The 14,990-nt window shown below is 49.1% G+C and overlaps 1 protein-coding gene across 1 annotated transcript; it reads left to right on the top strand.

The window, feature by feature from the left end:
- The first annotated feature begins 891 nt into the window (after positions 1-891).
- On the top strand, positions 892-11,402 carry TRADD (TNFRSF1A associated via death domain). The gene is made up of 5 exons (XM_033069874.2): positions 892-1,041; positions 2,262-2,413; positions 4,944-5,221; positions 6,863-7,055; positions 7,971-11,402. Exons 2-5 carry the CDS (start codon positions 2,272-2,274, stop codon positions 8,276-8,278), a joined length of 921 nt encoding a protein of 306 aa, XP_032925765.1. The 5' UTR covers positions 892-1,041; positions 2,262-2,271; the 3' UTR covers positions 8,279-11,402.
- Positions 11,403-14,990: the final 3,588 nt, after the last annotated feature.

The raw sequence follows: 14,990 nt of genomic DNA on the forward strand, positions 1-14,990 counted from the left end.
CCTGTTAGCAAGTAAATGCTTTGTTTCCAGAAGCATTGGCACCATCAGAACCTGAAGGGTCTGTGGGCACTGCCTGTTCCCCTAGATCTGACCCAGAGCTCCCAGGAGCTCCCATTTGAATCACATCTTCCCTTTAACATACAAATTAAGTTTATACTGTTAAAATACTGTTGTTGCAAAATAGCATCAGATATATAGGTATTTTTAGCATTTTAAAATGCTTCCTGCTTTTCTTTTTCTTTTTTTTTTTTTTTTTTGCAGTTCAGTCCCCCAGTTTGCAAAACCACTGCCAAGGCAGAGTGACTGCAGCTTGCACGTGAGCCCAAAATCTGGCCCCAGGCCCATGCCAGCTTTTCAGCAGCTGGGGACAAACAAGGGATCTGCTGTCATCCTTCAGCTCCCAGCGCAACAATGTGAGACAGATGGAGCCTGGGCAGAGGCTGCTACCTGAGGTTGAGCAGTGGAGACCCAAATCATGCTTTTATTGGCACAGAACCTCTGGTGGCCTCGGTAAATGCTGCTTCATTCTTTCTACCCTTCCAAGCTCATTAGCAGCACCACGGGGAAAAGCTGACAAGCGCCAGCCGGGCCCAGCAGCCTCTGGTGTGCCAGCCACAAGCCATGAGGGGCTTCAAGGCACCGCCCTCGCCTCCGTCCCAAAGGGCGCAGATACACACCCAGCCCTCGGGCAGCCCCGGAGCCACCTGAACAGAGCATTTCTGACAGGTGCCGTGTCCTCAGCCCACCCGAGACACCGAGCTGGGTGGGCGGCCCTGCGCCGGGGACAGCGGAGGCGTCGAGGCCCGAGGAGCCCCGGGCGCGGCTCCCCCGCAGCAGCCCCTGCCCCGCGCAGGCCTCGGGGCCGGCACGGCTGGGGCAGGCCGGGACAAGCAGCAGCGATTGCAGGGAAGTGCGATGCCGCCGGCCATTCCAAGGGGCTGTTGGGATTATTCTCGCCTTCCCGTTTCCCCGCCCGCAGCGCGGTGCCGAGCGGCGCGGCGCCGGGGCGGAAGTGTCGGGGCCGAGGCCGGCGCTGAGGAGGTAAAGCCGCCCGGGGCCGCGGGCCGGGGCTGCCGCGGGTCGGGCCGGGGCCGGGGGCCGGGGCCGGGCGGTGCCGCCGGGACTGGAGGGGCCGGGCTGGGGGGACACCGGCACCGGGCGGACACCGGCACCGGGCGGACACCGGGCACGGGAGCAGCCCCGGCCGTGCGGGCGGCACACCGCGGCGGGACGGGGCTGCGGCTGCTCCAGCGCTTTTCCCTTAGGGACAGCCCCCTCCCAGCGAGGCTGTGACGGGAATTGAGCAGCAGCGGCCTGACGCCTGCAGAAGTCAGCGAAAAGGCAACAACATGATAGCAAATGTGACTTTGCTGTCCGGGGCTGGTTTTTTAAAGCACCCCCAGCGGTGTGGGCGCGGAGCGGGCACTGGGATGGGCAGCGCTCGCCGGACGAGGAGATTCCCCCGCTGGGTAACGCTGCGGAGGCACAAGGACAAAGGGCATAAACAGCACAGGGGAACCCCTGAGTCACAGAATGGTTTGGGTTGAAAGGGACCTTTCCAACCCGTCTGCTTCAGCTCCTCTGTAGTGACCAGGGACATCTTCAGCTAGATCAGCTGTCTCTCAGAGCCCAGTCCAGCCCGGCCTTGAATATTTTCAGAGATGGGGCATCCACCACTTCTCTGTGCCAGTGCCTTGCCACCCTCTGTAAAAAAATTATTCCTGATATCTAATCTAAATCTATCTCTTCTAGTTTAAAATGATTACCCTTGTCTGGCCTGTGTGGAGTGAGCTGTTACAAGAGCTCTGGGCCCTAGGAACAACCAGGGGACCAGGACCCTAAGGAGAAGGTCTCTGGTTTCAATAGGGCTTCAGTCCATGGAACATAGCAGAGACAGGACTGCTGCCTGGTCCCTGGAGCACTTCAGTCATTTCACATTTCACCAGCTTGGCTAGCCAGTCAGAGGCACAGGGACTGAAACTCCGCTTCGGAATCTCTTTGGACTATAAAATGAATGGACTCCGGTGGAAAATGAAAGCAAAGCTTTGTGAGCTGCTGTCTTTGGGATACAGTGTCCCACTGTGGTGTGCTTTACAGAGTAACAGTAAACCCCTCAAAGGCTACGCTTGCTTTTGCAACATCCGCATTCCTCTAAGAAATAAGAGTAAATCCCCATAAGTCTGTCCTGCTTGTGCTGTAGCACTCCCCTGGCTTCAGGCTATTTCCCTTGTGTCTCTGAGCTTGCCTGTGTGATTTTGTAGGGTGCTGAAGATGGCAGGCAGCTCCGCTCCTTGGATTGGCAGCGCTTATCTCTTCCTTCAGTCCACCTGCAAGACCATCGCTCTGCCGGCCCTCTACGAGAGCTCCCAGAAGAAGCCCTGCGTGTTCAAGGCCCTGAAGCTGGCATTAGCAGGTACCCATCCTCTGGTATCTTGGTGTGCAGTGCCATGCCTTTCTTTAAGCTCACCCTCGTGGGTAAGGAAGGCTCATGCTCACTCTGTTTAGGAAAGGCAGTAGACCAAGCTCAGCAGAGGTTCACCGGGATGGTTAGGGGCTAGAGTTCTTGTCCTGTGAGGAGAGGCTGAGGGAGATGGACCTGTAGAGTCTGGGGAAGAGAAGGTTTCAGAGGACTTACCAACAGCCTGCTGGTACCTGTGGGAGGGAGAGATGGAGCCACACTGTTCATAGTGGTGCATGGGGAATGAGAGGCAACAGGCACAAATTGAAATGAGAGGTAGACATCAGATAGAAGGACAAATGTTTTCCCCATTCAGACAATCAGGCAGTTGCCCAGAGTGACTGTGTATTCTCCATCCTCAAGGGCTTTCAAAACAGGATTGGATGGAGCCCTGAGCAACTGGTTCTGACCTCAGAGCTGACCCGGCTTTGCATGGGAGGTTGGGCTACACACTGCCTGGGCTCCCTTCCAACTTGAGCCATCCTACGAATTATCCAACTTTAAGAATGTTTGTTTAAACCCATTTATGTAAGAGGGGAAAAGATGGCAGTTGCTAAGAAAGAAGATTTAATTGCTGTCTTTATACCACCACAGAAACATGATTTCTGCTTTGAGAAGCTGGTTTTTAAATCAAGTGATAGCCAGTATAAATTCATTTCTATTCAAATTCTGATATAATTCAAATTCTGATATAAACAGACACACTTACATTAGCCTGAGGTGTATGTAACCCTATTTACATTAAAAAATTACTTGAGATGCAAAAAGCCATGAAACTATATATTTGTCTATCCACCCTTGCACCAAGCACACTGCAGGGTAATAGTAATTTGAGGAGTTTATCACACTTACCTAGGAAGACTCATGGTGTTCTTTACCTGTCACATGGCTGAGACTCTATTGTTTAATTGGGCTAGTTTAACTATGCTGCAGTTTCTGCTGGAAATCATGCCAAGTCAGTTTATCCAATACATGCCTGCCTGTCTTGAAGCTCATTCCAAATACGAGAAACAGGAAGCAGGCAGCCTAACACCATTGTCCACTTAGGCTTGATTTATGGCTGCTTTGTGGCACTGGAATGTGAATCTGCTGACACATTTAAAGGACTGTTCACAAAACTGAAATCCTACCATGCTTATTCAGACTTGAAGAGGACATGAAATCTTAAGCTGTCTGAGGTTTCATGCAGAAATGCCTGCAAAGTCCCATCTTTTGAGGCAGCTTTACAGCTGTCTTGTACACTCTTCATAAAAGTTTCCATGTCTGTGTAGCTCTCCCTCACCAGCCCTTTTGCCCTATTATGGAAATTTTGTTTAATAAACACTCATAAAAAGTAAAGCATGAAGGAAGTGATAAAGAATCATCCACAGTGAATTAAAATGTCTTTTCTAGGTGCCTAAACCCAGGTGTCAATTGACACATCTGGTCCAAACTAGAGCAGATGCCAACAGGACTTAGTAAACATGTAAAGCCACTGTTAGATATATACTTCTAATTGCAAGGTCACTTGTCCTGCTTAATGTGGAGCACACAAGACTGCCTTGCCTTAAGATTGTCCTCCATGCCATCACATGTGGTTTGGAAATACCTGATGTAGTGCCAGTGTGAGCTGGTGCCTCCATACAGCCCTTTGCAGTGACAGCCCACACGGTTCAGTCAGGTCTGAAAGCACTACAGCAGCCTCACACAGGCCTCTGCTGCAAAAAAAGAGAAAAACACACACTTAGAACTCATCATCAGCATATAAAATCCTGTGGAGATAAGGATAATGGGCACAGCTAATAAAAATTAAATTCTGCTGGGAATGAAGTCCTGGCGTTTTCTGTTTCTACATAGCTCGTGCTCCTCCTGCACTAATGTTAGAGGGTACCTCCCTGGCTTCTCTTCTTTTAGATTGTACCATTAATTAATTCTTTGTACAAAATGACAAGTCAAGGCCCAGTCTCAAGCAGCTTAATCCCTGTGGCTGGATCTGTCATTTGCTGTTTGTGAGATGTTTTAAAGGCTCAGAGAGACAAAAGTTACCTCTAGGCACAGGCTGGAGAGGAGACACTGGGTTTCTTTCCAGGACCTTCATCACTGCATAAAACTCCAGTTACAAGGACTGAAGGCTGACTGAGCACTTAGCTGAACTGTCATCTATAAAACCTTGCTGTGCTACCAGTTTGTCATAACCATCTCTGCCCTGGAAATGGAACCTCAAATTTAAAACCTGCCCCAATAAGCAGTGTTGATATAATTACCTGAGATGTAGTTCCATACATCCTCAGCTAGACACCATACATACTTCATGGAGATCAGTGGTGACAGGGCAGCCTGAACTTAATCCTTCCCTCTTGGTTTAACACACTCTTCCATCCCAGAGGATGGAAAATCACAGAATTCAAAATTCAAAAGCTCCTCCATTGCAGGTTTGTTGATGGGCATGGGTCTGGGTGGGTTGGCTCATGCCTGGATTGTGACTGTGCTCCCTTCTCCCTGCCAGACTCCACTGGCAGTGTGAATGGTGTGGACATGCTCAAAGTGCACTGCAGCCACCCACACCTGATAGTGCAGCTCAAGTTCTGCAAGCGGGAGAACTGCCGCCAGTTCCTGCGCAGCTACCGGGAAGGAGCGCTCCAGAAGTCCCTCCAGAGTCACCTGCAGCTCTCCTTGGCCACAACCACGGTGCCTCTCGAAGTGGAGCTGAAGGCTGGCAGTGAGCACCTTGACAAGATGCTGAAGGATGAGGATCGTTGTCTGGAGTGCATCTACAGAGAAAAGGTGAGCGGGAGAGGGAGGAGGCTGGGCAGCAGTGAGGAGGGGTGGTGGGTGCAAATCTCGTTCTGATGCAGCATGTTGGGTTAACAAGCTTCTCTGTCCTTCAACTCCTAACTCTAATGTGGAGAAATATGCCTGCCCTTCCTCAGAAAAGAGCTGTGCACTTTTCCAGAAAGGCAATAGAGTTACCTAAAGCAGCCTGCAAAGATCCTGCTAATTCACTGTGGCTTCTGTGTACAGCAGCTAGCGTGGCTGTTATCCCCACTAAGACAAGGAGTTCTAAACAGTGCAGCTGACAGCACAAGTGTGCCTCAGTACAGCTGTGAGGCAGGCAGAGAGGAGCATTCCTGGGTGGAACCATCAGTGCTCTGCATCTCCCTCCCCTGCCTCACACACCACCTCCTCCCAGAGTGGCAAAGGTAACTGCACCTGGAGAGTGCAAACACTGCACATCACACCAAAAACTGGTGTCAGTGGGGACACACAGCATCTGCTGCCAGCAGGAGTAGGCTGCCCTTCTGAAGGCAAAGTCTCTCTCATTTGACATCTGGCACATTGCACATTTTGGCACTGGCACGCTAATCCTACTTGCAAGAACAATGAGATCTTGTCATCTCACTACAAGGCACTTGACATGATTGAACTCACTGACTTGTTCCCCTCCTTTTTTTTTTTCCATCTGGAACTTCAGCTCTGGTTCCTCTAAATAGTCCTGAGAAATAGGCACTCACTATTTACTCAGGAATATTAGGCACAAGAGCATGTTTTGCCAGGTTGTTTTTCTGTAAGCACAGACAAGGAAACTCAAACCTTTCATCCTCCCCCCAAAAAAAAGTGATATTCCTACCCTGTGAACTGTGCCTTGCAGCTCCCTCCCTGTGCTGAACTAGCTGATTGGACAAAAGAAATGGGCTAATTCTCAGTTCCCCAAAAGTGACTCAGTCTGACCCCAGCCTAACAGCACAACAGACAGAAAGATGGCACTGGGGCACAGCCAGCCTTCAGCAGCTGAGAGCAGCTCTGGGTACCTGCTGTAAGTGAGCTGAACTCTGATTGAGGCACAGCACTGCCAGATTTGACTCTTCCCATGTTCTTTGCCTTCTTTTCTCCTTTCTCATTACGTGCTTTTTGGAGGTCAGACTAATTTTCTCTTGGCTAATGAAAAGTCTGGCTTGGTGAGGACCCAGGAACAACAAACTTAAGGGAGCAGAGGGGCAGAGAGAGAGAGAAGGTGGTTAACAGGAGCTGCCTGGATCAGGTTACCCTGTTCTGTGGGTCTGATCCTCACACAGAGTTGGGAGAAGCCTTGCTGCCTGCAGTGCACCCCAATTCTTGCTGAGGGCTGCTGGAAGTGAACATGGGCTAGTAGCAGTTTGTATAACTTGTAAGCACTCACTGCTGCAGGTGAGAAACCCAGGGAGGAGACATTGTGTATTTCATTACATTCTTTCATTACATTCATTTCATTACATATCACATTGCAGATTCAAATCCACACATTTACAGCCAGAGCTCCATTAGACCACCTCATTTGGCTGGTTGACAGCTCATGCTGTACCTCATTGCTCCTCCCTTGACACCAGCAACTGCAGCTTTGCAGGATGGTGGCCCTGGCAGGAGTCCCTGATGCTGTTTGTGTTACAGCCTGACCGCCTGCCGGATGAGGAGATCACGGAGCTGGAGGAATGCCTCAAGAGCCTGATGCTTCACCAGAGCACCAACAATAATGTGGCTGGAAAAGACTGCTCACCTCTGAAGTCCCCACCTCAGCCTTATCGTCCTCAAGGCAGCTCCCTTCCCGCACAACTCACCTTCATCTTTCAGGGACAACAGTTTGGTGAGTAGCTAGAGCTGGCCAACAGAGCCCTTGGTCTGTGTCACAGCCCAGGAGGGAGAATTGCCATGACTACATGTTGGGGTCTACCTCAGATAAACCAAGGATTTCACAGCATCCCATAAGAAAGGAATTACAGCAGTCCTAAGATATTGCCATGGTGCTTCAGATCAGGCCTCAACCTCTTTTCTTTTCTGGGGTGGCACAGAACCAGATGTTTCAGAGTCTGTGTCCCTTCCAGGTTCCTCACATTTTAAAATTAATGGCAAAAGGAAAAATATAGAGTATTTTTCTCATGTCACTTGGTTGAGGTGAGTTGATAGTGTGGGTTGGATTAGACTGGGGAAGTTGCCATGGACACCCTCAGCCCTGCTTTCAGACAGGACTGATTTGTCCAGGCTCCCTCAGTTCACCAGCTGGCTTTGGGGTCTGTCCCTAGAGAGAGCTTTCAGAGAGCCTCACATAGCAATATCAGCTTGAGATAAGCTAGATCATTTCTGAACTTGCTTAAGCTGTGTACAGTCTCCAATGCTAAACAGCTGAAGAGACAGCTCCTGTCAGCATTTCAGTGTTTTGGAACAGGGGATTTTTTCAGGAAGGCCTCACCAAATTGCTTTGAAAGGCTAAAACAAATGAAGAGCGTGTCCATCCAAAAAAAAAAAAAAAAAGAGCTGTGGCAAACCACAAGATAGTTCTGAGGGAGGAAAAAAGAAAATAAATAGGCCTTGCCAAGTTTGCAGGGTTGCAGGGTAGGGGCAAGCCCAGATGTTTTGTTGTTGTGGGAGGATTTCTGTAAGGGAACAGCTGGGCAAGGCAGGGAGCTCAGACTCCACAGAATATTGACCAAACCTTGAACTGGCCCAAGTATCACATCAGCCATGAAACTTCTATGTCTTACCTGGCCTCTGCCCCTTTCAGACAACAGAACAATCACACCAGACGACCACCAGAAGTTCGCCAAGTCCGTGTCCAAGAAGTGGAAGCAAGTGGCTCGCTCCCTGCAGAAATCCTGCCGGGCCCTGCGCGACCCTGTCATCGACAACCTGGCGCTGGAGTACGACCGAGAGGGACTCTATGAACAAGCCTATCAGATGCTCCTCAGGTTCATCCAGTCCGAGGGCAAGAAGGCCACGATAGCGCGGCTGATCGCAGCCCTGGAGGAGAACGGTCTCGTCAGCTCGGCTGAGGAGCTCTTGGGCCTCCATGCCTGTGAAGATTGCTCCTAGAGCCTCAAGGACAGTGCCATTGCTAAGGGCTTTCCTGCTTTAGCTCCTGTATGAAACTGCTGCCAGTGTCTGGGAATGTAAAGCCCTGAATGTCACCACAGGTTTCCATCTAGGTGGAAGTGCTCAGGGGAGAGGTTCTGTGTTTGCAGAAGCCAGAGTGGACCTCTGACTTTCCTTACTTCATTGTGTTTCCAGAAACAGAGCACTACCTTCCTGTGAACTGGTGAGAGGCTTTCATCCTGACTTCCTTCAGGACTGTGACAGAGAGCCCTAGGGGAGAATGAGGGAGAGGAGAAAAGCAAGCAAGGCTTCTCATAGAATTTCTCTGGGAAGCAGACAATGCCACTGCTTCTCAGGCTGTGTCCAGAACTATCACCTGGAGAGCTGCAGTATATTTTTATACTGAAAACATTTTTGCCCTCAGCCATGATATCAACTAAAGACAAAGAGGAAAGTAAGGACAAGTCAATTTTATATTATTTTCCTTTTTTGTTTGAAGAACCGAGAACATCCATAGCAAGAGTATCTGTTCTACCCTATATTACTGTTATTATAGCTCCTTCCCACCTCTCACCACCTGAAGGCTTTCCTTCTAGCTGGGCCACCCACAATCTTCCACAGGGCAAAAGATTGCTGCTGTAAAACAAATGGCAGGCACTGAACAAACAAGATGGACAAACTCAAATTCCGACAAGGATTGTCAACATTCTCATCTGTGGTGGACAGTAATGCATTGATTATCTCTTGCCTGCCAGCCTGAGGGAGCCTGCAGCTATGGAAAGCAAAACACAGTGCTGGAAGGAAAAGAGTCTCCTCATCAGCAAGTTACCTGTGGAGCATGGATTGGAAGTGCTGCCCTCAGGTGCACAGCAGCATCAAATGCTGCCCTCAGACCACAGAGCTGAGCAATCACCAGACCCAGCTGGCTGCTCGTGCCTTCCCTCACTTCCTAACCACCCACCCTCAGCCTGCTGGGCCCCTGGAGGGGACAGCTCACCCTGCTGTGTCCCACAGGTGTCAGGATCTACAGAGAGCCTTTCCCTGGCACTGCTGTCACTGTGTGACAATCGAACATCAGCTGCCACCGTGCCTGGATTTACCTGCACTGATTTTTAGGGTAAAAATGGTTTAAGAGACAAATCTCCCAAACCTCAGAGCTGACTCCTGCTTTCAGTTCCCGTGGGAGAAGCTGAGTGTCTCCTGGTATGGCTGATGCAGACTGCAACAGAGCAGCTGCACTTTTGCCATAACAAAGCACAGAGCAACAAGTGTCTGGCATGATATGGGTCCTGTGAAGCACAACAGCAGCTCAGTTACCTCTGACATATTCCCAGTGCTTTCCTGATATTTTTACTAATACTTTTCCATTAATTCTATCCTTTTTTGCCCTTCCTATCTGTGGGAATAGCCAGTGGGCTGTGGAAATGTTTTCAGATGCAGAGGGGGACTCTGGCCACACACACAAAGTCTGTGTGTGCACGTGGAAGCTGTGGCTGCCAGCAGTGATGGTAGGAACAGCTTTGAGTCAGGGCCTGATGGCCTTTTAAACCACAGCTCACATCCTACTCCTTCCCTGAAGCCAAAGCTGTAATCCAGTAAGGAGGAACATAACCTCAGATTCAGGTGTGGGCTCAGAGCCAAGCTGCTGGGGCTGGAGATGTTCCTGTACCTTCTGCTGGAACACCTGAGCATCAGTCCCTGGAGACCTGGATGGGCAGGATTTAGATGGCCTGCTTTGAGCCAGCTGGGATCCACATGCCTCAGATGAGCTGAGATTCACATCCTTAGTGTAAGCCAGAGAAACATGACTTGTTTTCTGCAGATTTTGAACCCCTGAGGGAAAGGAGCCAGGAAAGGAAAGGAAGGGGGTTAAGTGTGGGGAGAAGTTTTCAGGGTGTGAGGGAATCTGCTTCCATCTTGCCCCTAGCTCCCAAAGAAGCAGGACTTCATGCAGGCACCATCTCTGCAAAGACTGGCTCCACCACCTTTCATTGAGCCATTTTAGATCAGTGCCATTGCAGTTTCATCTCCTCCATTCCTGCTCCACATCCTACCCTCTTCCTTCCAGTGCTCTTCCCAAAATGAAGCAATTACCTCTCTGACAGTTTTGCTTTTGGGACCAACACAGTGGTGCTGATCTTAGCTAATTTAGGCTGCTGTGGAACCATACCTCAAAGCATTTAGCTTTCCTGCCAGATTCCAGCTGGGGGACTCTGTTTGGCAGAAACCCACCTGACAAATCATATTTTAAAAAATTTTAAAAATCAGAAACTTGAAAATTACTTTAAGAGCAAGAGAGTTTGCTCTTTATTTTGCAGAAATTACTTCTTTAAGAAAATAAGGTCATATGCATAACCTGCTGTCTCATTTGCAATGAATATTCCTAAGCTCTCAGACCAGCTATTTATGTGCACAACTTGCACATGTAGTTATAAGGCAGCCACTGAGTAGTGAGAATTACTAGTTTTTTTAGCAGCTGTTAATGCTCAAAAATGACAAAGTCTTATTGTTCAGCATTTACTTCAGGTCCAGAAAATGTTTTTGCTGCATTACTCTTTTACAGAGGACTAACCATGAATACTTTCTTCTGAAATGCAAACGTGCATTTTCTTTCTGCCAGTAACTGGCATGTGTGTTTCCTCTTACTCACATATTCCCTGTCAGAATTGCCATTAAGTGCTGGAGCCCCTGGCAGCCTTTCTGGAATATCATAATTTCTAACAGCATTCACAGGTGCCTTCAGTGCAGAGACTTGAAGGAACAGGGTTTTTCAGTGATACTCCATGGTGAAATTGTCTCGAGTGCATGGCATGGTTTGGGACATAGCAGTGGCTGTTTCATACCTCCCTTTCCATGACCAGTCATCTTCATGGTGGGAGATCAGCCATGGGTAGAGCTGCTGCTGGGGAAATTTGCCTTATCCCAGTAACTGCTCTTGTCCATATACTGAGATATATCTGTGAAAAAGAAAAATTTAGGGGTGATGGTGGTATTTCAGAATCAAACACAGTATCAAAAGCAAATAAAGGTGCTAATCAGTTGCATATAAAATCTAAAACAGAAAAAAAAAAAAAAAACATAAAACAAGCAGCAGAAATCAGGCCAAAATGTGCTTACAGTAAGAAGAGATCCAAGAGGGCTTTTTTTTCTGGACAGATTGTTTTTGTAGTTTTAACCATGTTTCAGATTTGAAGGAGTCTCCATTCAATCTGCCAGAAGGAATAAAAGACCCATCCAAAGGAGAATTTGAATTATTTGTTTTGGCATAGCTGACCTACAGTGTTCAAACATATGATAACAAATAGGAGAGTGAAGTTAAAATGCTCACCAGATACACTTTGACATGAGGCATCTGATAGAAGCAAACCTGACAGGATACCCTGATACAAAATTGTCTCAAAGGAAAAGATCTGTTTATTCTGCCATTCATTTCAAAGCCAGGTTCAGCATTGAGGAGCTGTCCTGCTGTCTGGGTCACTGTCTCCCCTCTGCTGTTCCTGAAGGAATCATATCCTGGCAGCTGCCCACAGACTCTGAAACCAGAAGTGAACATGGGCAGAATGAGGAGCCTCAAATTCACTGAAATTGCTGATTTAGTTTAACTGAGAATTCTGGTGAACCTCTGGCATTGTGTCTGGTGTCCTTAAACCAAGGAGGTACAAGAAGAGGAATCAAGAGTCTAACCCACATACTGAAGTGTGTGCATGACACTGGTGCTTTACACTGGACAGGGGTCTGGCCATGTGTTTTTTTATGGAGATGGACTCAAACAGTGAAGCAATTTAAGGCCTAGAGTCAAAAAAATTTTTTTTCTTCTTCTCTGGATTGAATTTTAAACCCACTGAAGGGAGCTGGCCGTACATCTCTAATAGAAACCTGTATGAGATGTGTTTTTCAGTGGAAAAATCCCTTGCTGACCTTCTAATTCCAAATTCCCATGATATTCAGCATCAGATCTAGACCAGCCATCAACATCTATGGACTGCAATGCCAGGCATACTTGCGTCTAGGACATTCAGCCTCCAAGGAATTGTTTTTTGCAGAAAAAACTCTTTGATATATATATATTTTTCCCCTGATATTTTTGATAAATAAATATATACTTTTCATGAAAACTGCCTCAGAGATTTTCATTGAACACTTAACTGCAGTAGTAAGAACAGGGGTCACTGAAGCTCTGGCCACATTTGGTGATGACCAGCTCCAGAGGAGCATCCAGCCTGAGGGTGGGTGCACAGCAGGGTTCTCCCCAAAGTCACACCTTTCTCCTGACATGCCAAGGCTGGTGTCCCACCTGCAAGGGAACAGCTCTGATTACAAAACCAAGCCAAGCCTCTGTGTTTTTTCCATTTCCAGTTACTGCTTTGATGAGCCTTTTTTCAGCCAGCATGGCCACAAGGGCAGGTTTGTCCCAGCCCTGGCACCTGAGGAGCTCACTGTGTTTCAGTGCTGTCAGATGTCTGGGACTCCTCTGAGGCCTCAGCACCACTGTAGTCCCAAGTGCCTCGTACCAGTGAGCTCCCTCACCAGGCTGCCCCAGAGGTGGGGAGCCAAAGAGCTGGGATATAAAATCTCCAGCACCTTTGCTCAGGAAGCCACTGGCTGACCTGAGAGCTGAAGCCAGGGAAATTTCTGCCATGAACTTGAGCAGGGACATATTTTACCCAGAATCTCTTAAATCTCACTGTTAGAAAATCACAAGATCTGCCCTTCTCTATCTTCCACAAAGCTGTATTCCCAAGGGCATGGCTTGATGCCTGCAGGAGCACAGTGAGAGGAGCAGGGCTGTGCCCTAGAGCAGCTGGAAGGACACACCAACCTGGGGTCAACAGGGCTGACCTACTGAGCTAAGACAGTGACACAACACAGGATGGACCAAGGGCACCTTTGCTGGCAGTGGGAAGAATAACCCAGCCCTGGATCAGTGCTCAGGCATCAAGGTCTACGTGAGACAGCCACCAAGGAGAAGCACCCATGGAGAAACTCCTCCTCCAAGCTCCCTCTGTGACTCTCCAAGCCATGGCAGCCACAAAGGCACTGCACATCAGTGAAAGCCTCTGTGTTCACTCTAACCCACGGGAGCAAGCAGAAAGGGAGGCAGGGTGGCACATCTAACCCAGGTGAGGGATCACGGTGGAAATAACTGCTGTGAGTCCCTGGTGGTTTCAGGGAGCAGTCCCCCTCCTTCCCCAGCAAAGGCAGACAGGAGCTGGTCTTTGCCTCTGTGACCATCAGCTGCCTCCTTACAGAGCAGGGATCATAAATAACCTGGGACTGCTGCTGCAGACAAAAATAACACAGGTACCATGGGCTGGCACAGGGGAAGTTGGAGCTAAGGAACGTTTATGGCTGAGCTTTCTGATCAGCTGTGCTGTTCAGCAGGGACCAGCTGTGGCTCAGGCAGCAGCAATCATGAGGAAAGGACCTTCCCAGCCTGCAGCAGTGAGTGCAGGGGCTCAAGGGTGGCCCATCAACAACCCACTCTTCATCAGACAGCATGTTCAGTAAAGCACATTTCAGCTGAAATCAAAAATGCATCAAAAAAAAGCACAGATGTTTACAAAAAGGGCTATTTATATTATGTTTTTAAAAGAGGTGTTTGTGAAAACAACAGAGTAGATCAAAACCTGCTTTTATGACAAGTAAATGAAAAACTTTGCTTCCTGAAGTGGCCGTGCTCTGGGCACTCTCCAGGCCTCTGTTAGAGGAACAAGGGCCATTGTTAACAGTGCAGAGACAAAGAAACAGCAACAGGGATTGGAAGTGCTATGGCTGCACTCAGCTGGCAGATCAATAGTGATGGTATGTTAGATTTGGCTCCAAATAAAAATTGTTTCGAAGTATTTCAAATTAAATAAATTTTTTAAAAAAGTGGAGTTTGGGTTTGGTTTTTTTTGTTGTTGTTCCAGGTTTTGGAAGGCACCCTTAAATCTGTCTTCAGCCTCTGCTCTGCTCGGCTCACACATACTCCCATAATTTCCCTACTAGAGAAAAAAAAACAACCCCCAAGTAGATTTAACTTCTGAGCTGAACCCAACCTCTATTTTTCAGTTTGACTCTTTGCAGAGGCAAATACTCACAAGGGAATTAAAATTAAAAAGAGCCAAAGTATAGAAGGAAAAGAAGAAGAAATTCAGAAAAATTAGTATATTTCCTATTGAAAAAACTTACGGAGGGGCGGGGAAAAAAACCCCAGATTTTGCAGAATGGGTGAAAGTGCCCAAGCTGGCCGCGCGTTCTCCCTGCGGACACCGCCGGAGCCCTCGGGGCCCCCCGGCCCCGTCACGGCTCGGGGCTCGGACGGGACGCGGCTCCGCGGGCCCTGGACAAACCCGCTCCCAAACCCGCTCCCAGCCCGGTCCCAGCCCGCTCCCAAACCCGCTCCCAGCCCTGAACAAACCCGCTCCCAAACCCCGCTCACAAACCCCGCTCCCGATCCACTCCCAGTCCGGCCCCAGCCCGGTCCCAATCCTGCTCCCAGTTTTGTTCCCAGCCCGCTCCCAGCCCTGTCCCAACCCCGCACACCCAGCCCGGCCCCAGCCCACTCTCAATCCCGCTCCCAGCCCCGTCCCAATCCCGCTCCTAATCCGCACCCAGCCCGGCCCAAACCCATTCCCAATCCCGCTTCTAATCCCGCACCCAGCCCCGCTCCTACTCCCGCTCTCAAATCCCGCTCCCAGCCCCGTTCCAGTCCCGCTCCCAATCCTGTTCC

The sequence above is a fragment of the Catharus ustulatus genome, chromosome 11, assembly GCF_009819885.2.
Source record: "Catharus ustulatus isolate bCatUst1 chromosome 11, bCatUst1.pri.v2, whole genome shotgun sequence".
Lineage (NCBI taxonomy): Eukaryota > Metazoa > Chordata > Aves > Passeriformes > Turdidae > Catharus > Catharus ustulatus.